At 38.6% G+C, this 23,041-nt stretch overlaps 1 protein-coding gene across 2 annotated transcripts in view; it reads left to right on the plus strand.

Moving 5' to 3' along the window:
* The window catches only part of Gpc6 (glypican 6), a 1,064,885-nt gene that overhangs the window by 521,216 nt on the left and 520,628 nt on the right, over positions 1–23,041 (plus strand). For both annotated transcript variants that reach the window (XM_060391596.1, XM_060391597.1), the window contains exon 3: positions 11,041–11,432. In XM_060391596.1, the coding sequence (XP_060247579.1) occupies positions 11,041–11,432 (392 nt within the window). The remainder of the gene's footprint in view (positions 1–11,040; positions 11,433–23,041) is intronic.

Below are 23,041 nucleotides of genomic sequence, written 5' to 3' on the forward strand. Positions count from 1 at the left end.
TTGTGGGCAGGACCTGAAGGGTATTTGTGGAACACAGCTAAAAGAATATAATGATGCAAATGAACTGTGAATGTGGTTTCCTGCAGTGCCTGGAGGACAGAGAAGTACCTGCTATGGCTCAGAACAGTTGTTTGCTTTTGGCAGAAACTGTCAGCAAAATCCAAACTTAATTCATGATTGTGGGAATTAAGAGTTTGTCTATACCACCTAGAGAACACAGAGGCCCTAATCAGTCTTGCTTACTTTAAAGATGTCTTTGGGAAAAATAAGCTACCTAGACATAAGCATCTGTACCTCTACTGTGGGAAATCTCAGGGAGTATAGAAAATGTTTCACCTCGTGAAATCTGAATTCTAGTCAACAATTCCCTGCTTTATCATCAAAAATCTGCCCTTGTCACATGGTCCTGCATTACACACCAGATTCTGAAAAATTGTCTGCCATTAAAGCTTTTCTGCTGACTCCAAATTAATAGTAATACATTGAGGGACTTTGGGGCAAGGTATTGACAAATTTTAATGAACACTTATGGTTGTAAACTGATGATTTATCGTTAAAGATGTCTTCATGGAAAAGTCTAGTCGATTAGACAAATTAGGAAAATATAAAATGGCAGAGTTAAGTTGACCTGAATAATGCATTAAATATGCATTATTGCAGTATTAGTTGTGCATTAATTGATGTCCTTAGTAATAAATTAGCATACTATTATACTATTACTAAATGTTTTATTATATTTTTGAAAATCTAATTTATTAACTAGATTGTCCACCAACATCTAATTTGCAGGAATTCTCAATAGACATCGGAAGAAAGATAAAAACAAATAATCTTGTAGATTAATGTAGAGAGCAATTTTGAATTATGTGTTTTAGTTTTTAATAGCTAATATGTTTATTATATTATGGAAATAATTCTTGAATTGTAGAGAAAGCTTTATTTTGTTTGGGGGCATTTGAGAGTTTTTGCAAGGTGTTGCAGAATAGTTTACATTTCTGTTTTCACTAGTTATCGTTAAGAACAGTCTTACAATGTGGAAATCATGGTGAGGTATGGCTGAGTGTTTCTGTGCTGGCCTAGCATTCCAGAGACCTTAGGTTTGCTCTCCAGCAACTCCAAAAAAATATAACTCTGAAAGAAAACACTGAAAGTTTTAAGTAGAAAAATTAAAATAGCTTTTTAAAACCTAACACCAAAATTGAATGGATAACTATTTCTTCTTTGGATTAACTCCTATTTTAGATCCCAAAGATACTTTGTGTTTTTTCCTTATCACATTTTATAGGGATTTATTGAGCTATATATTATATTTATTGACAAATTTAAGTCAGTAAAATTATCTAAATTCTTTAAAAATTAAAAGGTTCAAGAACTTATTTCCGAATTTTACTGATCTTTTAAAAAACTTTTATTTTATTTTTATTAATTACAGTTTATTCATTTTGTATCCCAGCTGTAGCCCCCTCCCCATCCCCTTCCAATCCTACCCTCCCTCTTCTCCTCCCATGCCCCTCCCCCAGTCCAGTGATAGGGGAGGTCCTCCTCCCCTTCTATCTGACCCTATCTGTCTAGTCTCATCAGCACTGGCTTATCTTTAAAAGAGGATATAACAATGCATAAACCTTGGAGCTGTTAAACTGCATTTTAACACATGTAATGAAAATAACATAAGGAGAAAAAGAATTTTATTCCAATTATTCATATGAGAGTCAAGAAAATAATGGTTAAACCATCTTTTCAACTATAAAAATTTAAAACTATAAGAGGCCTTGTGTAATTAATTTATCTTCAAATATGTACATGAGAATTTATGACCCCTTGTCCCAGAGACCAGTAAAACTTTTGAAGAATGTTAGATGTTAAATAGCTTTGATGCCATACAAGGTCTGTATTGAAGGTTCTTTATAATTTGTGGTTTTCTGCTTGCGTTTAGCTCACACATCGAGAAGCACAGAATCTGTTCCTAGCACTCGACTGGTAAATGACTGGAAACTGAACTAACCGTCAGAGTATTTCCTGGAGAGTGTTTGCTGGCTTGCTTCTGCTCAAGCCTCTAAGTGCTGAAACAGGGAGGGCGCTCTGGTGAGGAAGCAGCTTGGTGATGCTCTCTTGTGTTGGTAGGCGCATTCTCCGCTACCAGGGCCATGATGAGCAGAATAGGCGTCACGTCCCCAGGGACCTATGACGTTCAAGATCAAGTCTGGCCCCCTTCGTGAAAATGCCCAATGTCAGTCAAGGAACACTGAATCAGGACACTGATATTCTTAAGTTCCAATGGTCTGGTCATTTTCATCATTTGTAATCAGAATAATTAACTGTTTATAAAACTCTTCATTAGAAATTTATTTTGGAAGCGGAAGCTCTCTCTCCACATCACCGTATATGAACTGTGACAACGGCACCCTCACTTTCTCACATGCCTTCGTCTTGGCATTGACATGCTTAGCAGAGTCAGGACCTCATCTTTGTGAATCCCTTTAGGTGGAACAAATAATAGGTTTCCATTATTCTAATGATTTCACGTTACCCTAAATTAAAACATGCATTGACTGTTAGCAGTGTCACTGGACTTAGGTGTGATATCATCAGAGTATGAAGATATGATTTATATGTAACTTACAAGGAATATGCAAACATTTCCCTCTGAACATATATTATTGATAACATATGTGCTGTTATAAAGTGATATATGTTTACATATATCATAAAAAAAGGAGACAGATTTTTGTTAGGTATTTTATCGTTCCTTGTTAATCCAGTCAGTGTTTCATACCCTAGCAAAAGCGTAGGTTTTATGGTTGATTCTCTACTCTAATTGATGCAAACTATTTGAGGAAAATAGATTTCTAGAGATTTGAGTATGCTCCCCAGTTCCAATTACCCATATAAGCTAATTAATATTAGAGGCAGAAATCACACACACATGAATCATGTGTAAACAATTTATCTACAACTTTAGAATGTATTTTACAATTTGAATTTAAGTATGGTTGTATCCACCTACTTAGCGATTTATACTACTTGCCATTAATTGTTCAGATCTGACTGTGAAAGTCTGACTAGTGATAAGCTACAAAGTTCCCCACCACCTACTTTCTTCTTGGAGTTCTTCCTTGTTTCTAATATTTTTGGAGCTCAGGTTCAGTGATCTGCAGCATTTCACTTAACATTGGAAGCCAGTGTTTGTTTACTCATAAACACAGCAGAGAAACTTGTACCTGATTTACATAAAATATGTGTAACACATGTATTAACAAACCATATGCCTTTTTAAGGTAAAGCCACTTCCCAGATCTTGTGTCTGGTGATATTCCTCATTTATTGATCCAAACTCTTGTAGCAGACAGAAAGAAAAGGTAAACATATACATTTTGTTCTATTGTTTCAATTTTAAAGGAGTTTTTCCTGTGAGGGTCCAGTCAGCACTCACTTCAGAAACAGAAATGTGGTTTCAATAGGCCTTCAAATGCAGAGATTTTTAATATTTTATTTTCTTTCTTTCTTTCTTTTTTTTATTTTTTAAAAGATCCCCTAGAACAGGAGTCACAGACAGTCGCAAGCTGCCATGTGCCTGCTGGGGATCGAACCTGGATCCTTCGGAAGAGCAGTCAGTGCTCTTAGCTGCTGAGCCATCTCTCCAGCCCTTTAATATTTTATTCTGTCACTTTGAAACCATCTAGGCTTCTATTAACTCCTAGAAGGAATTAAGTTGTAATCCTTGTTATAATTAGTATAATTTATGAATACATAGAAATAAATGTACACAGTGTATAAGAAATGTGAGTTAGGAGATACAGAAGTAGCAAATAAGCAATAAACATACACATACTTTGTCTCTAAACAATTTATAGATTCTGATATTTCCTCTGTGTATAATTTCAACCCCATAATTTTTGAAAATGCATTCTGAAGGTCTACATCTTATGCAAAATTTGAATAACGATTAAGAAGAATCTCTGAGTCAACCCTATCAGGACTGCCTGGATCTTCTTTCTCTGTGGGCTGGCTGGGTCGCCCCACCAGGAAGAAGTGATCAAGAAGCAGGCACCCGAGTTCATGCCAGAGACTGTCTTTTCTCCCCTTACTAGGGCACCCACATGGAGACTGAGCTGCCCATGGGCTATATCTGAGCAAGGGGTCTAGGTCCTCTCTATGCATGGTCCTTGGTTGATGCATCAGTCTCTGCAACCCCTCCCCCCCCCGCCGGGAGGGCCCAGCTTTTTTTGACATTGTTGGTTTCTTTGTGTGGCTCCTGTCCCCTCTGGGTCCTTCTATCTCCCCCTTCTTCCATAAGATTCTCTGAGCTTTGTCCAACATTTGGCTGTGAGTCTCTGCATCTGCTTTGATTCCGTGCTGGGTAGAGTGTTTTAGAGGACAGCTGTGGTAGGTTTCCATCCTATTCCCTCTCTTCTAGTGCACCCGGTGTCTATCCTGTTTTTCTTTCTGAATGAGAATTAAGCATCATCATAGGGTCCTCTTTATTGTTAGATTCTTTAGGTCTGTAGATTTTAGTATATTTGTCTTGTTTTATAAGGCTAATATTCACTTATAATTGAGTATATACCGTGTGTGTGGGAAAGGAATATAGGAAGAGGGAAGGAGAGAGTGTGGGGCTAGGAGGAGAAGAGAGAGGGGACTACAACTGGGATAAAAAGTAAATAAATTGTAAATAATAATAAAAATAATAAAGTTTAAAAATAAGGAAAGAGATGATTTTGGAAGAATATCTATTCAAAGTAGATATTCCTTCTTCCCCTCATATGCTTGGTTCTTTTTAATTCAGTGTGAAGAACTAAATAATGACAGAGTTGTACTTATTTGAAACATCAATGTGAAATCAAAACTCCAAAGAGACTTTACTCAGTGCAGGACATTTTCCACAGCATGGGAGAATTCTGTCTGTGCAAGACTGTCATGCATGAGGCTGCATAGAAGTTCAGAAATTTACACCGTGGTAGCATGCTGGAACTACTCATATGTAGGCAGGAAAACTGTGGCTTAAGAATAGTGGCAGGCATGGGGGAAGAGTCAAGGTCTGAACTGCAGCATTGGCACTATTGATGACCAAAGTCACACTAGAACAGGATCAGATGTCTGTGAACTTGGAACATGGCAGGATTTGAATGATTATGTGCAAAAAGGCTTCCATTTGGAAGACCATAGGAGAATGAATCAGCAGTGTTTCTAACCATGGTTCTTTTTCTCTCATGGACACACATGTGCACACACACACCAGGTGTGTAGGTACGCACCTGTAATCCAGCATCTGAGGAATCCACCACTCAGCACTTGAGCACTTACATTTATCTGTCTGCCTCCCATCATTCATTCACTTCATCACTTTTTAAGACTTTATGTAACAGGAACCAGGCATAGAAACAATATTGACCTGTAAGGATCTTATTTTGGACATCACCTGTATTCTCTCTCCTTTTCTTTAACATGTAACTCATTATTTAAAAAAAAATAAGCTCCATGGGTGGCAGTATCTCAAAATGTGCCTGGCCCAACCAGGTTCAGTTAAGATGGGGAGAATGATTATATTCCCCAGAGGAAACTGTGGACATTATTACTGGCATACTGAGTGAAGGCAATAGGAAGTAGCAGGCCCGGATACTCATATCCTATGGTGCCAGGGAAGAAGAATTGAGTTTTTCAGTACTGAGGCTGAGACACCTGAGGTAGAAGAATAGAGTTCAACTCTGCAATGCCATGCCATGGGTGACACTGCATGTTGTCTTCAGTCCCTAAGCAGCGGCAATCCTTGCCTTTACTTACATACAGGATCACACCCTGGACAGTGGAAGGCCATGGCCCATTTCAGAAGCATGTTTATTGGTTTGTTCTTTTGTTGGTTGGTTGTTTACCCTCAAAGTGAGCACAGGTATGGGTTTTCCTTCATTAATGCAACTAATTGAATCAACAGTTTCCTGGTGTAAGAAAGTGGTTTTTCTGAAGGAAGGAATGCTTTGAGAGCTGACACACAGCTGTGAATGAAGTCATGGAGGAGATAGGAGGCGACTGTGTTGTGTGAGTCACAGCCTTCATAGGTCTTCACGTCCAGAACTATTGTATCCTCCAAGACAGTTCCTCATCTAAACCATTCCATAGTTAAAGTCTGACTTATCGTGATTTTTAAGGGGTGAGGGAGTGGAAGAAATGAGGTTAAGGAAAAAGTGCAGAGTCAGCCTCCCCTCTGCACAGCTGGTATCTGTAACCATGTGCAGCTACAGCTGTCAGTGAGGACAGCCTTTCATATTTGAGTTCTAAAATAGGTGTGAACAAACCAGCTTCACACCATCATCCCAAATTAACTGTGTGTGTGTGTGTGTGTGTGTGTGTGTGTGTGTGTGCGCGCGCGCGCACAGGATTGCACATGTGTATGCACCAAGAAACTTGCCTCCTTTTGCCATGTAGATCTTGAGGATCAAGATCTAGCCATCAGGTTTAGTGGCCCTGGTTCCTTTACCCAGGGAGCCATTTTGCTGGCACCAAATCATCTCCACCACACAGCTTTCTGCAAGGAACCAGGTGTGAAGGTGTGCACCTATAACCCAGCACAGAGGAAAGAAAGAAAGAAAGAAAGAAAGAAAGAAAGAAAGAAAAGAGCAAGAAGAAAGAAAACAAAACAAACTGTTGGAAGTTTGAAAAGTTTGAGGCCAACCAGGGCTATGGGAGATCCTGTCTCAAAAATATAAAACTAAACAAAAAGCCCATCTGGGAGCATAGAGTAGATAGAAAGTGATGTCATGTTGTGCTTCAGCCCATCTGCATGGTCTCCGTGCTCCCTTACACAGGATATGTCTGCCCTCAGTAGTGTTAATAATACAACTTTTCTGGCCTGATTTTGCTATGTCCTACAGCTGATGAATTGTCAGGATGCCTCAGCCTGCCTTTCTTCAGTCTTTTCCTTTTCCTTTGGTCCTGCATGGGACTTTCTGTTCTGTCACCCACTTGGATGCTTCACTTAAAACTTTCCTGAGGTGAACTTAGGGCACCCGTTGACATCTAGGAGTTGATGCTTTGCTCCTTACGTGGCCTCCTTGTGGTTGTGTACCCTTGCTTTTGGAGGAGTGGCAGTTTTCATCTACAAGACTGTTCTTTGACATGTCCGCCAGCCCTGCAAAAAGCAGATGTTTGCATGGAGCTCTCCCCTATAGATGAACAGAATCCTCCCAAGGCTAATGCTTGCTGGAAAAGTTCTTTTGTGCACCTGTGAAGATTCCTTGAGCCCTGAGAAGCCACCTTTGACGTATATTTTGTGACTGGGAAAGAAAAAAATCAAATAGCATTTTGTTCACACAATCTGTGTCTCATAGATGAGAATTTTTGTTGAGTGGAGGCTTTCTCAGATGTGAGCTTTGCCCTTTTCTATTAAACAAAGGGTTACAGTGAGATTGGCTTTTCTTTTATTTCTCCTGAATTTTATTCTCTTTGATATGTCAGGACACAATATTTCATCAGTAAAATGGATCAGAGAACTGTCTTCCAAATCTCAATTTTGTTTGGCTTCCTGAGAAACAAATTTCATCCGAACATATAATCTGTAGTTCAAAGAGTTATTCTTCAAAAAGGAGAAGTCCTGAGGAAGATAAAACATGGGTGGTCTTTTAGTGGACATTAGTTTTGCTTTATTATCTTGGATCCTTATTTCTCCTCTAACAAAAAAAAAAATAATATTCCCTAATGTTGTAATAGTTAAATATTAGTGTCTTGCAAGATCATTTATTAACTTAGAATGTAAGGCCAGTAAGCCATGTAATGATTTTGACCAAGAAGAACTTTTATTCTTGAACACCAGTCAGTCTAGTAGCAAACTTTAAATATGACACACCCTTAAACAAAAAAACATTACCTTAGAATCTAATGACTATTATCTTTCTTCTGTTTCTGTTTTGTTCTGATATAGCATATTGTTAAGTGGCACAGACTGGCCTTAAACTCTTGATCTTTCTTCCTAAACGTTTAAAATACTGAGATGAGAGTCATGGAGCACCAAGCTTGGCTTAATTCCTTGAGCTATATAGATTTAATTATAATATCTTCGTTTCTATACTCAACAATGAACAATAATTTAGGCACAGGAAAATGCATCATTAGATAGACTGAGGCCATTTATTTTTATTTATCCACCTTCAAGGTGGGATTAGGCCCAGTATGTCAAACTTCCCTGTTAGAAAACACACCTCTTAGAGCATCACCCTTAGTAACAGGAAAAAACAAAGTTAATCTCTAGAGGTAACTTTACCCCTGTGTCATCTTCGGTGAGGATGGAGGTCTGTTTGTTGATCCAGTTCTGTCTGTCTATCTTTCTTTCTTTCTCTCCTTTGAAAATGCACAACACACTCTTGATTACTAAATATTCATTGAAGACGGCCCTACTCTATGTTTAATAAATTAAGTTTTCATTCCAGAGTCCAACAAAATAATTAACCTCAAAACAAGACTAATGAATAAACTGCTCATAGCTCATAATTAGAATACAATTTCCAATCTCATTATATTAGTATTTTGCAATTCAGTGATTTTGTTCCATTTCTTTTTTTTTTATCTTCTCTCACAATCTTAATACCTCTCACCCTTTTCCTGGGTTAGCACACCCAAGCTGTCTTCATTCTTGGTACCAAGACTAAAATGTGTTATTTAGGATATTTTTTATATTTGGATATTGAATAGTAATAATTTTTATTATTCCCTTTTAGAGCCAACTAGGTAGCTATTTATGAAAAAGGTTTTATTAAGCATTTTATTTCATAAAGTCATAAGTCAAAGTGACATTCAATGTACCTAATTATCTGCTTCAACACTCATTTTCTTTACTATATTATCTTGATGGTTAAAAAGTTTGTTTCTTTCCATTTGTGTTTTCTTACCTAAGATTTTTTTAATTAAATTTTTATTTTTTTTACATTAATTACATTTTATTTGCTTCGTTTCCCAGCTGTAGCCCCTCCTTCAGTCCCTCCCAATCCTACCCTCCCTCATCTCCTCCCATGCCTCTCTCTAAGTCCACTGATAGGGGAGGTCCTCCTCCCCTTTCATTTGAGATTTTAATCATAGAAATTTATGGGCACTGTGATAATTTTTGAAACCTGTGTATGGGGCATAATCATTAAATCAGGGTGATTTTTGTTTCCTTAAACGTTTAAAAAATATTTTTGGTTAACACACCATTATATACATTTGTGCATTTGGTATTTCAATATATAATTAAATATGTATGTCTTGATCAAAACAGGGATATCAACACTTTCATAATTTTTTAATTACAGAGGTTTAATAATATGTAAAGTAGTGTTACATTTAGATAAAAATAAAAATATATTTTCTGGCTTGAAAAATTATTTGGGTTTTGTTAGCCATAAAGACTAAATAATCTCTTAAATTCTGATACATCTGTGACAAACAAAATGTCTCCATTTAATACAAGTAATGTGAAGAAAGAAAAGCTATGGGTAAATATATTAAAAATTAGGGAAAATTAACTCTTTTTAAAATTTTTAAATTGAAAAAAATCCTATGGCAATCATCAGTCTTGTAGTGCTAGAAAGTAGTTTTCCAGTTATGCATATTTTATAAATAGTAAACTTTTGTTAAAATAAAAATACCAATACAAGGAAAGAAAAGTATTTTTTCTCCATGAAAGTCAAGTCAGTAGTCCTCTGTAAACTCTGTTGCTTTGGCCTTGTTTGGAAACAGCATAAAATAGTTATGAGCAAGATGTTTGATTCCACATGAATCTGAATCAAAGTTTATACTCAACTACGCACTGTACCCAACTTCTGGGAAAAATCAAATTAGCTCCTATAGCTGTGGCAGAGGAGAATTTACCAACGTTCCCTTCCGCGTTTGGGAAGCTGTTGCCCAGGGCTCTCAAGGATGGGTTTCTAGTTTCAGCTTGACGCCCTAGATGTCTGTGGGCCTGCATGGGTCCCTGCACCCATAGGAAGACAGAGCTTCGGGGTACAGAAAGACGTGAGTCGCCCTACAATCACTGTGCTGTTGGAAACAGCAGCCGAGCAGATAGGCTCGGCTCAGCCCTTTCTCACCCAATCTACACTCTGAAAATGGGCCCCTGCAGCTGGCCTGAAGGAACACAGGGAAGGCTGGCTGCGTCCACCGCCTGGTAATTTCCATCTTAGGCTGAGGGAGTAGACCCGTGAATTTAGAGCCGCCCACACGAGAGAAGGAGGAATTCCTCTGCTCATAAGTATTTTTCATTTAAAAACACCAAATCAGAAAGCCCCGCTGTCGATATTTTGTTCAAGTTCAATAAAACGATACCTTATATTTACGATAACCGAAGCTATCCCATGGCTTTGTCGTTCGCTGTGTCCATCTTAGTTATATTCTTTGTAGCTTTACCGTTAAATGATTTAATTCCATGAATTTCTGGACATTGTCAGTTTATTGGTCGACAGGACTGAGAGAGAGACCAAACTATTGATTAATTTTAGGACACCTTTTCCAAGTACAAGCAATTTAAGTGCTTTGCAACCTGCTGCTACACCCAGTTTGTGAAGAAAAGGAGGAAATGGATTTATTAGTGTGCGTTTGCAACTGCATTAATGATGACCCTTTGCCCATTACGTTTGCAGTCTATTTTGACTTTTCTATCAAGTCATTAAGTTTCCTAAAATTTAATAATACTTGGAAGAATAATTGAGCTATTTTTAGAAAGGCATTCATTGGCAATCGCCTAGTATATAAGCCAATGTGTTTTAAACTCAGAGTCATGAGGTCTTACGATTTCTTTGCATAGTAGAAAATAACATGTAAATCAAGTTCGTTGCTCCGAACAGTCTATTAGTGACTTAATCATCGGATTGTTTTTCTGTGCAGCTGTGCATTAGAGTTCTTATGTTGTGCTGAGAACGTAGCACAGTGGTAGAGCACATGCCTAGCGAGCGTGAGGGCCTGCGTTGGAGTCCCAGCATCACCAAATAAAGGAAACAGTAGGTAGTTATGGGTAAGGTAAGTCATGGTCTTAGCCTTTCTCCATGAGAGCCATTTATGACCGCGTTCTCATTTTCTCTCCAGAATTTTTCCGAGAGCTGCTGGAAAACGCAGAGAAGTCCCTCAACGACATGTTTGTGCGGACCTACGGGATGTTGTACATGCAGAACTCGGAGGTGTTTCAGGACCTCTTCACCGAGCTCAAGCGCTACTACACGGGCGGCAACGTGAACCTGGAGGAGATGCTCAACGACTTCTGGGCGCGGCTGCTGGAGCGGATGTTCCAGCTGATCAACCCCCAGTATCAGTTCAGCGAGGACTACCTGGAGTGCGTGAGCAAGTACACGGACCAGCTCAAGCCCTTCGGAGACGTGCCGCGGAAACTGAAGATCCAGGTCACGCGCGCCTTCATTGCCGCGCGCACCTTCGTGCAGGGCCTGACCGTGGGCAGAGAGGTTGCCAACCGAGTTTCCAAGGTAACTGACCGCGAGCGGTCACTCCGCTTGGTCTTTCTCTTTCTTTAAACAAAAGAAAGAGGTTTATAAAACAAATTAAGGCAAAAATTCCCATTTCCAGTGGTCTCCGCTCTTAAGGGCATCGGGTGCATGCCCAGCCTTAATTTTTACTTTCTTTTCCTTTGTAGAAGAGAGGGAATTTCAAGCAATTCTTTATGGTTGGCAATTAATGTAGATATTTATCATCGAAGTCGAAGAGTTTTCATGAGTAATACTGTCCAGCCAAGATGGCTTGCAACTAGCATCACCACATCAAAGTTTGGGGGATGAGAAAATCTTATGGAACGATGCCCTTAAGTTCTAGTCCTTAGAGACGGGACAGGGAAGCTGGGCATCTCTTCTTCATCAGTGAGGGAGAGTTCCTTAATGGTGAAAGTGGAGCCCTTGCCTGGAAAAGTGGCACCTGGGGAAGCCAAGCACCTTAGGGACACTAATAGATATAAAGCGGAGGTTCTGTCATGTCGTTTCTTGGGTTAGCTGTTATCTTTGTATTCAATGCTGTGTGCTCTGTTGGACCTATGAAAAGGATAAATCACTAATCCGCTTTGAGGCCTTGTTTTGCAGATAATGTCTGCAAACCTTTGAGGCAAGGGAACACTTGCATTAATTCTGGGCCGCTAGCTTTCTATATTGAATGATTCCTGTGTGGAGCATATCTGCTTTTGTTTAAGCTCTGCCTTGACATTTAACTGCCTTTATGAGGTGGGCATGCCCAGTTATGAGGTCAGCCCTACAAATAGCCTGAAAGATGATTTATATAAGAAGTAAAGAGAAAACAATATATAAAAGGTGCCTGGCATTATATCTCTTAAAGAAGGTCATATTTATATAGAGATTATTGCCAAACAGTATTTTTTATTACAGGTCTGTGCCCAAGAGCCTCAAAGGATTTTTCCCTATCGGTACTACCCTGAAATTTGTTATTGTTTTTGTTCTACTCTTTTTTCTTTCTTTTTTAGTTCTGTATTTTTATCTCATTATTTCTATCTTGGCATAAGGACATGTAGCCTACTTCTTAAAAATATTTATTTTTCCTGTGGAATGACTTGAAAATTTTCTAGTAAACCCTTTTCGTAAAATTATCCTTTTCTGCCAGACATGCTGATGTATGCCTGTAATCCCAGCACTCAGTGGGGGAAGCCAGCCTGGTCTACAAAGCGAATCCAGGACAGCCAAGGCTATGCAGGAAAACCCTTTCACAAAACAAAACAACAACAACAAAAAATACAAACAAAAAATAACGAGTTTTTAAAAAGTTACAGCATATGCAAGCATTTTTTTAAAAAACTGCTTTTAAAGTGATATTTACACGGAATGCAATGGTATAAAGATCATATAGCAAGGGTGGGTGATGCAATGTTTCTTCTTGAAGATCAACAATGTTCAGTCTGTTGAAGGAGCAAGCTGGTTAGGAGCAGTTTAGTAAGAAAACAGTAGAGTGGAATGTAAGTCTGTGAAGTTCGAGGAAGTAGAAAACAAAGATGTCCTAAGTGCCATGGCAAAGACAGAACCTGGTTTAAGAAATAAATTTAATTAAATTGTAATTCAGTGAATCAAGTGGAATGTCACAGAGGCTGTCACCCAGTTGAAGGATGAAATGTGCATTTACAAAGGAGAGGGTGAGAAGCATGGATCTGTCCGATTTCTGCTTGTTTGTCTTGATTTTGCCTGACCCTGGGTAACATTTGGACATCTCTATCATGATCTGGAAAGCTTTCCAGTAAATAAGAAACTACACATTTTCCTGTAGAATATGTGAGGAGCCAAAGAGAAGGTAGTCCAATGACTATTTCACTTGTTTCTCGTGGATTGGCATTAGCAACATCCCAGGACTCTTTCCTTGGTCCTTCACAGTGTTGGACTCTGTGGTCTCTGTTTACCACATTCTAACAACAAAAGACAAAAGACATCAGGGACCAACCATGAGCACAAAGTTACCTTCAGAGTTTTCAAGAGTTCCTGAGAGTTGTATCCTCCAAAACACTTTTCCCTCTCTAAGCAACAACTGCAGAGGTTTAGAGTGTGGCATTGTGGGTAGTGTAACTAAAACTGTAACTATTCTATACAGAGTCTGGCTTAACTAATCTGGGCTGGCATCTTCTCTCTGAGTTTTGGAAATAAAAGATAAAATGGTATGTTATAGCCATGTGGATGGGAAGGTAGGTGAGAGTTGGGTTTATAAAATCTAGATAGAGCATCACTTTAAAGAAGTTGAGCAATTTTTATCAAACAATTTATCACTCAAAGATTTTAGGATTTTCACTTTCCCCCATTCTTTCCAGATAATCTGTAGTATGTTAGGAATGTATCCACTGGTTCTGTGTTTGCTCGTCAGCTACTCTGACCAAGAGGAAAGCACAAAAGGTTAATGATAAAAAAATGTTAATGATATTGAGAAGTGAAGAAAGAACTGAGCTTGAAGCTTAAGCCCTCTGTGTGTCTGAAGGGTCTACATGCTCTGCTAATGGAAAGATTTACAGTTGGTTGAATGTTGGCAGAAGTTTCAAGATTCAGGTAAAGTTCCCAGGTGGCATCAACTACTCCCATCATCATGTTTGGGGACTCTGGTTCCCTCCAGTTTCTCATTTTATTTCCAGTGGCATCTGAAGTCTTTGAAGGCATCATTAATAGTTTCTAATTAATTGTTTTGACTGGAAAAATGTACTTCTTTGGCAAAACACAGCAGTGTGAGACAAATGTTTTGACGGAATGTAATAGTGAAATTCCTCTTTTTAAAGTGGAAGATTAATTTGTGAGGCTCAACAGAATTATTTTTTAAACTTATGCTTGCCATTTCATGGATGCAAATGATGCCTTCTCTAGCTGTAAAAATAGTGAAATTTATTTGTGACTATAGCTGAAGCTCTAGATCCAGCATTTTCTGATTCTCTAAGGAATTCTATGATAAGTGCGCTAAGATTTTATTTTCTGTATGAGTTAACATTTTTGAATATTCTAGGAGTTATCAAGATATGAAGTTTCAGAATCTTTTATTTTTTCTAGAGTGGGTATAACACTGTTACTTTAGCTAAACAGATTGAAAACACCTGTCTAGTTGAATACACCCATTCCCTCTAACTGCAGGTCTTCCCTAAAGTAATTATACACATGTGTCCAAGCAGACATGCAGAAAATTTTTCAAAGAAGCATTACTGAACAAACCTTCAAGTAGAAATATCTTAATTGCTTCTTCTATGCTATGTAAGAATGGTGTGAAACACACAATTAGGTGAACTATACCATACTCACTGTGTGGAGCTTACACAGTTTATTTCAAGAAGAAAATACTCAAATCACCCAAGATAACACAGCATTTATATGAAGCTCAAACAATGTCAAGACAAGCAACACCATTTAGGAGAGTACAAAATAAATAATTAAATGTATAAACTCAGAAAATTCAGACTGAAGAAGAAACCATACAATGGTATCAAGGATGTTGTATCGTACAGTCAAGCAAAGATACATGGAGCTTTTGAAGTTATCGCTACCTTTAAGCTGGATACTAGATTTAGGGGGGCAGAGAGGTGTTCACATGTATCACATGTGTGCAAGATTATTCAATCAAAGAAACTAATCTAAAAAATATTTTACCAATTATCCAATTATGACTCTTCGCACCTATAGTTCTGACCAGTAAGCCAGGTATGTAGGCAGGAATTCCCCATCCTCCCTCTTTTCTTTCTTACTTGCTAACCCTTCTCTACACTATGCTTAATAATGTTTGGTAGAAATGTAGTATTTCTACATTAGTGCAGTGGATACAGTCTATTTTTTCATCATTCTAACTGTACTAAAGAGTGGGTCTTATCCTTTTATGTAGACCTAATATTGAACAGAAACATGGGTGCTAGCAGCTACTCCAGAGGCTTTGCAGAAAGTGTGCACATTAGGCAGAATTTCCTAAAGAGATCTTAACTGGGTGTCTGCTTACATGATGTTTCTATCAGTCACACGGAGGCAGACGTGGAAATCACCCTGGTGTCTTGCCTGATCTATCATGATGCCATTTACAGACAAGAGTTCATGACTTTGCCTCATCTTTAATAAAAGTAACATCCTAGCCAGGCATGTAGGTCTGTTAGTAAAGTATTTACAAGTTTAAGGGACATAGTGTTGAAACCCCAGAAGTGTGTTCCACCCCACCCACACACACAGAGAAGAGAGGAGAGAGAGAAATGGGCAAGCCTGTGATGTGAGTACAGAAATGTGCAGTGAGTGAGAGGCTGAGAGACAGGGCTCCTAGCTGACTTGGTGAGAAAGTGTCTCAAAAAAAGTGAGTAAATAAAACTGTAAATGATGCTTTAGGAACAATACTGCTGCCCCCCCACACACACACACAAACAGAAGTACAAAACAGAAGTACAAACAGAAGTACAAAAAGACCAGTGCACTACCCTACCCCCAAACACACACAAGCTACTTTGGTGGGTAAATGCTGGAAATGGTGCAAGAGCAGTCGCGGCGACTGTGGAAGTCATATTGCTGATTTATTTTATAACAATTGCGTGAGCGGTAGGGCTGAGAACCTTTGCGCCTGAAGTTCTGGTCCTCCTACCTTCCCTGTGAAAGGCAAGTGTGGCATTAGGCTTTACAAAGACAAAGGAATTTTTATCCTGCCTGCATTTCCTGACAGGCTGGTCCTTTTAGATGCAAAGACGAAGGAGATCGTATACACAGTAAACATCTCCTGTCACACCCTCTCTGATCACGGAGGAAAACTGTTCTGAAGGAAGTATTGGGTATTATGTTTATGGAGGGATTTGTATTCTGTTTAACATTTGCAGTTTGGGAATTTTTAGGATGTAGAATGATAACACCGGAGGTACGTCTCATTTGAATTATTGGTGTCCTTCCTTGGGTGATGATGCTTTGATTTGAGTTAGGTTTTTCTAGAAAAGAAAAGAACTATAAAAAGGACTTGAATGGATGAATTCTTTTTACAGTTCATCTGTTGTTTGTATTTCCTCTTCTGCAATCAGTGGTTATCCAATCTGACCAATAAAACCCCACTTTCACATAGTGGTAGAAAGGATGGGTATAGCTTTTGAAACTATTTCTGAAGTTACACTTTTATGTTTGCAGCATTTTAAAAGAAAATTCTTCTCCACATATTACATTTAGCTTTTAAGGCAGTGTAAGCATTTTATCCCGAGGTCATATGATGGTTTGTGGATATGATATTGGGAAGGTCCTATGCAGATGGCTAACACATAATTTCATAAAAAAAGTAGTAAGGAAACCTAGATATGGTAGTGCATATCTGCCATCTCAGCACTTGGGATGGAAAGGATGGAAGTTAGAAGCTCAAGATCGTTATCATCCACATACCAAGTTTGAAAACTTCCCGGGCTCCAAGAGATCTGATCTCAAAACAATGTGATGCTGCAGCTCACCTCTGTGTACCAACAACAAGACAAACAAAGAATAAACACTTACTTTTAAGGGAACATCATCATCAGAACAACAAGGAGACTCAGGTAAAATATTTTGTCATCCAGGAAAAATAGGTAAAAAGCAAGAGAACAGACATCACATTCCAAGGGAGCAATGAGCTGTGACGCTTCCTTTTCAGGATCTCAGGTCATGAGGTTGTGGAGATGAGGCCAGGAGTTAGATTGGAGTGAGGTGATGTGAGCATCATTTCTCAGCTTTAAGATTCTCAAGATTTTTACACAAGCAAGCAAGGGCTTTTCAAAAGACAATAAGCAGATGCATTATTTTTTCTTATGCAAGATGGTCAATACAGAATATAAACAAAGTGAAAACAATGATTTAGATTCAGTTTGAAAAGCTCTTACAACTGACCAGATGAGAGGCAGTGAGTTCTGAGTCAAAGCAGGTACAGAACAAACTTCCCAACCACCAGATCCAGATAAGCTGTGGGCCAGTTTCAAGGAAGGGTTTGGAAACGTAGTTTGTTTCCATTTAGCAATAACACTGAGTTGATGAGTGTGAGAATTAGCAAGATACAAATGTTTATTTGTAAAGTATGGAAATATATAACCAGGCAAAGAGACTAGCATCAGACAAGCTACCCAATTTTTTGTATTTAAAGAGGATACAAGATTAATATTAAAAAATCAGTATACAAATGGCAAACGGGTTGCGAAAGAAATTGGGATACCACACCCTTCTCAATAGCCACAAATTATGCAGAATATCTAGGGCTAGCTCTAACCAAGGAAGTCACAGACCTGTATGACAAAAACTTAAGTTTCTGAAGAAAGAACTTGAAGAAGATACCAGAAGATGGAAAGATCTCCCATGCTCATGGATTGGTAGGATTGCTACTCAGCAATTAAAAACAAGGAAATCATAAACTTGCAGGCAAATGGTGGCATCTAGAAAATGCCTTCTTAAGTGAAGTATCCCAAAAGCAGAAAGACACACAGTATATGCTCACTTATAAGTGGATATTAGACACATAATAGAGAATAAACATAATAAAATCTGTACACCTAAAGAAGCTAAGCAAGAAAAGAGGACCCTGGGTAAGATGATCAGTCCTCACTCAGAAAGACAAATGGGATGGACATTGGAAGAAGGAGAAAACAGGAAACAGGACAGGAGCCTACCATAGAGGGCCTCTGAAAGACTCTACCCAGCAAGGTATCAAAGCAGATTCGGACACTCAAAACCAAGCTTCCAGCAGAGTGCGGGGTATCTTATTAGAGAAGAGAGAGATAGTAAGACCTGAAGAGGACAGGAGCTCCACAAGGATAGCAACAGAACCAAAAAAATCTGGGCCACAGGAGTCTTTCCTGAGATTGATACTCCAATCAAGAACCACTCATGGATATAACCTAGGAAACCTAGAACCCCTGCTTAGATGTAGCCCATGGCAGCTCAGTCTCCAAGTGGGTACCTTAGCAAGGAGAACAGGGATTGTCTGTGACATGAACTCAGCAGCTGGCTCTTTGACCACCTCCCCCTGAGGGGGGAATAGCCCTTACCAGGCCACAGAGGAGGACAATGCAGACAGTCCTGATGAGACCTGATAAGCTAGAGTAAGATGGAAGGAGAGGAGGACCTCCCCTATCAGTGGACTTGGAGAGGGGCATGGGAGGAGATGAGAGAGGGAGGGTGAGATTGGGAGGGAATGAGAAAGGGGGCTACAGCTGGGATACAAAGTAAATAAACTGTAATTAATATAAAAATAAAAAATTAATTTAAAAACATATTAAAGGTGGTCATTTTATCAAAGACAATCTACATATTCACTGCAATCTCCATCCGAATACAACACAGTTTTCCACAGACCTTGCAAGTGGGATTCTAAACTTCATATGGAAAAACAAAAACCCAGAATAACTAAAACAATCCTATAAAATAATGGAACTTCTGGAGGTAGCTTCATACCTGATCTCAAGCTGTACTACAGAGCAATAGTAATAAAAACTGCATGGTCCTGGTATAGAAACAGAATGGTGGATCAATGGAATCAAAGCCCAGAAATAAACCCACACACCTACAGAGTTTTGACTGGATGCATACATGTAGAAAAAATGCAAACAGATCCATATTTTTTCACCCTTCATAAAACTCAAGTCCAAGTGGATCAAAGACCTCAACATAAAACCAGACACACTAAATCTAATAGAAAAGAAAGTGGGTAGGACCCTTAAAATCATTGGCACAGGAGACAACTTCCTGAACAAAACACCACCAGTACAGGCTTTAATATCAACAATCAATAAATGGGACCTCATGAACCCGAAAAGCTTCTGTAAAGCAAATGATACTCTCATCAGAACAAAACGCCAGCCTAGAGACTTGGAGAAGATCTTCACTAATCCTACATCAAACAGAGAGTTCATATCCAGAATATATAAAGAACTCAAGAAATTGAACACCAACAAACCAAATAATTTAATTGAAAAAATGGGTACAGAGCTAAACAGAAATTTTTTAACAGGGTAGAGATGCACTTAAAGAAATGCTCAGTGTCCTTAGTCATCAGGGAACTGCAAATCAAAATGACTCAAGGATTCCATCTTACACCTATCAGAATAGCCAAGATCAAAAACTCAAGTGACAGCACATGCTGGCAAAGAATGTAGAGAAAGGGGAACACTCCTCAATTGCTGGTGGGAGTGCTAATTTGTACAACTACCTTGGAAATCAATCTGGCGCTTTCTCAGAAAACTGTGACTAGCCATACCTCAAGACCCAGCTAAACCACTCCTGGATATACCCGAAAGATGCTCCAACATACAATGAGGACATTTGTTCAACCGTATTCAACCTAGATGTCCTTCAGTGGAAGAATGGATAAAGAAACTGGTGCATTTACACAATGGAATACTACTCAGTCATTAAAAACAAAGAAATCATGAAATTTGAAGGCAAATGTATCATCCTGAGAGAGGTAACACAGACCCAGAAAGACACACATGGTATATACTCACTTATAAGTGAATTTCAGTCATATACTACAACCCACAGACCCCAAGAAGATAAGTCTGATGGGCATCTTAGGCTTCGTGTAGACCCACTACTTAGGGTAGTGGGATATCTCTGACATGGTCTATCTTGCCTACTTTTTGATCACTTCCTTCTTATGGGACTTCCCTACCAGGCCACAGGGGAGGAAGATGAACTCAGTTCTCAGTTCTCAGTTCTCAGTGTCTGGGTAGGGGCTGCCCTCCTGAAGGTAAACACAGAAAGAATTTGGGATTGTGGATGTGAGCAATACCATCAGTGATGAGTAGAAAAGACAGGAATGTCGGGGTGATCATGAGCATGTTAATAACGTAATTAAGCCTATCATGAAAGGAGTGCTTTCATTGGTTAAAAAGTTAATGGTGTCTAGAAATGGCTTATAAACCAAGGACCACAGACTAGCAAATGTATAGGAACATAATGGTACTATTTGCAATGGGGAAAAATTCAAATTATTTTTTCTTAAATCACTGTAGCAACTCATTTTTCTCTGACAAGCAAGGGCTATCAGTATAATCCTTTTAAACTCCTATGCTGGATGTCTTTAAGAGGTTACTTTATCATGTTTTTCTTTGTAGGATCAGATACCCAGCCTTGACATATTTGGAAACAATAAATGTTTAACCAAAGATTCTGTAGCTCTATTGAGCTGCACTCATAGTCTAAGATACACTGTTGTGGATCAATGCGAAAAATGGGCAAATTTTCAGCAAGCTTTGGTTGATTTCATTGCTATGTTTGGATTTTACTTTTGCTGTCTTCAATTTTTCTTTGCTATTTTTAGTACCTTGGCTTTCCCCCCAGGATACAGTGACTGTATTTACCACCATGATGAGCACAGTTAAGCCAATTTGAGTGGCATGTCTACTGTTTGCCTATGCCCAGAATCTAAGAACTCCTCTGGTGCAATGAGAAATTGTGCTGCAAACAGACAAGATATCTTTGTTACTAATAGGGAGCATCCACTGGTTGCCAATTACAGTACATCACATTTATGTTAAAGCCCAAGGGATAAAATTTCAGGGCTGTAACTCAGCAAGTCTTCGCAAGTGCCTTCATGAAGAAAAATGGACCTGAGAGTTTATCCCAGTGCCAATTCTGTCTCTGTTCTTGGACATTTATCTCTAAATACACTCATGTAATTTCTGCCAGGAAGCTCTAGGAAACATGTTATTCTGTGATTAGGTTCCCACACAAAGTAGATTCAGACTGCAAACAGGAGGCAACAGGAGGCTGTGTGATATCACTGGGCAAACTTGAAAAGTTCAAGGATTTCTCTTTATTGTCCCATCTTCCAAGATTGGATGTTACAAGGGCATTCCCAGATGTAGTACCAGCGCACTGTAGAACTTCAGTAATACTTGACAGACACATGGCATTATCACCAGTGTTCACATACGGAAGAAGTGCTGAGGGTCAGGGGGTCACACGTTAGTGTATTTTCAAGTGACTTATTAGGTCATGTTGGCTTTTGTTTGTTATACCAATGGGAGACACTTGGTTGCACTCTGGATTTTCTCTTCTTCTCACCTCTTTGCTGGCATGTAAAGATTCTCCTTTTCATTCTGGGCATTCTAGCTCCTTACCCCAGTGGACATTCTGCACAAACAGGATGGCTCTGCTCCCTGTGCTCAGAACATATCTCAAACAATGCTCAAAGTTTGCATTTTCTTGTGTCTAACTGGGATAGCCGAGAGTGAAAATGGACAGTTCAGGGTGTCAGTAATAGGATAATGGCAACCTTGACATTCAGATGGAAGTAAAACTATAGCCAAAATCAATAGAGTCTGCAAGTTAACATCAGATGACATTTAAGTTTGTTGCATAAATAGAAATTTTGAATTCATTTTTTGCCTTTGCAGGATGTGCTACATGTCAAAAATGCCACTGGCTTGCACTGGCTTGTGTAACACTCTGCAAAACGCAGTGGGCCTGCTATGGAAACTCCCTCACTCTAGTTCACAATATCTGACAAAGTCAGGAAGGTAGATGCTTCTGTGTTTGTTTTCTGTGAAATCTTGAGAATATAGAACATACATTCATTGAATACTTTAAACTTTAATAAACATATTAATTATAAAAACATTTCACATACAGTTCTCACAGTAGGTATAAATCTGTCTTTCCATAAAAATAAGTTCATTTATAAATAATGCTGTGTTAAAAGTTTTATTTTTTCTTTCCTTTCTAAAAATCACATTCTCTTACTAAAAATATATCAAAACACAAGTCAGCATTTATTTTGCTATATTTTAGTGAACACTAACAATGTTTAGTGAGAAGTCCTTGATTTTTATTATTCTATGAAAAAGAGCCGAGAAGCAAGCCTTTGCAAAATTCTCCATTACCTCCTTCTAAGGATTTTGTTGTTCAAATTAGCAGCTGGGCCAGGGAAAATATGATGGCCCTTGCACTAAGAAGTATTATTGAAAAGACAAAGTTTGTGATATCCTGCCCCATTTGTGGACAGAAAATAACTAAATATAATATTTATGATACTATTTCCATGAAATATTCCAAACACCTATTTTGGATTGGAGAAAAATGTACCCTCACATTTTGGTTTGAATGGCAAATAGAATCCTTGTTGGAACAGTTTTTTATTTGTGCAAATATGTTTTAATGTTAAAGATACAGCTTTTCTTCCCTCAGTAACAGCCTGATATATTAAATCTTTAATAAGTTGTCAAACTTTCTGCTTCATTCTATCTAACTCCTCTGTCTTGATCCATTTATCGCCTGTCATTTGTATTGTAATTATGAGTCCAAAAGAGCTAACAAGATGGCATAGAATCTTCCCACTCAAATGTGCAATTACCCCCTCAAATCACAAAGACAATTTAAACAAAATTGTCACTCTAACCCAAATCAACTCGATAGTTAATTTTCACTGGTCAACAGAAAAACAGTTTTGTACATTTTCCTGTGTTTTTTCTTACTAAATCAATATATGTTCACTAAACAAGTTGTTATTTTGAAAATACAGAAGGACTGTAAATCAATCCTCTATATAAGCACTGTACAGAGATGACTGCCCATTCATCTTTGTAGTATAAAGGTGGCAACCAAAGCTAACACAGGAGGCGAGGCCCTGTCATACTGAGCTACCTTCTGCTCCTGAGCAA

The sequence above is a fragment of the Meriones unguiculatus genome, chromosome 9 (genome assembly GCF_030254825.1).
Source record: "Meriones unguiculatus strain TT.TT164.6M chromosome 9, Bangor_MerUng_6.1, whole genome shotgun sequence".
NCBI lineage: Eukaryota > Metazoa > Chordata > Mammalia > Rodentia > Muridae > Meriones > Meriones unguiculatus.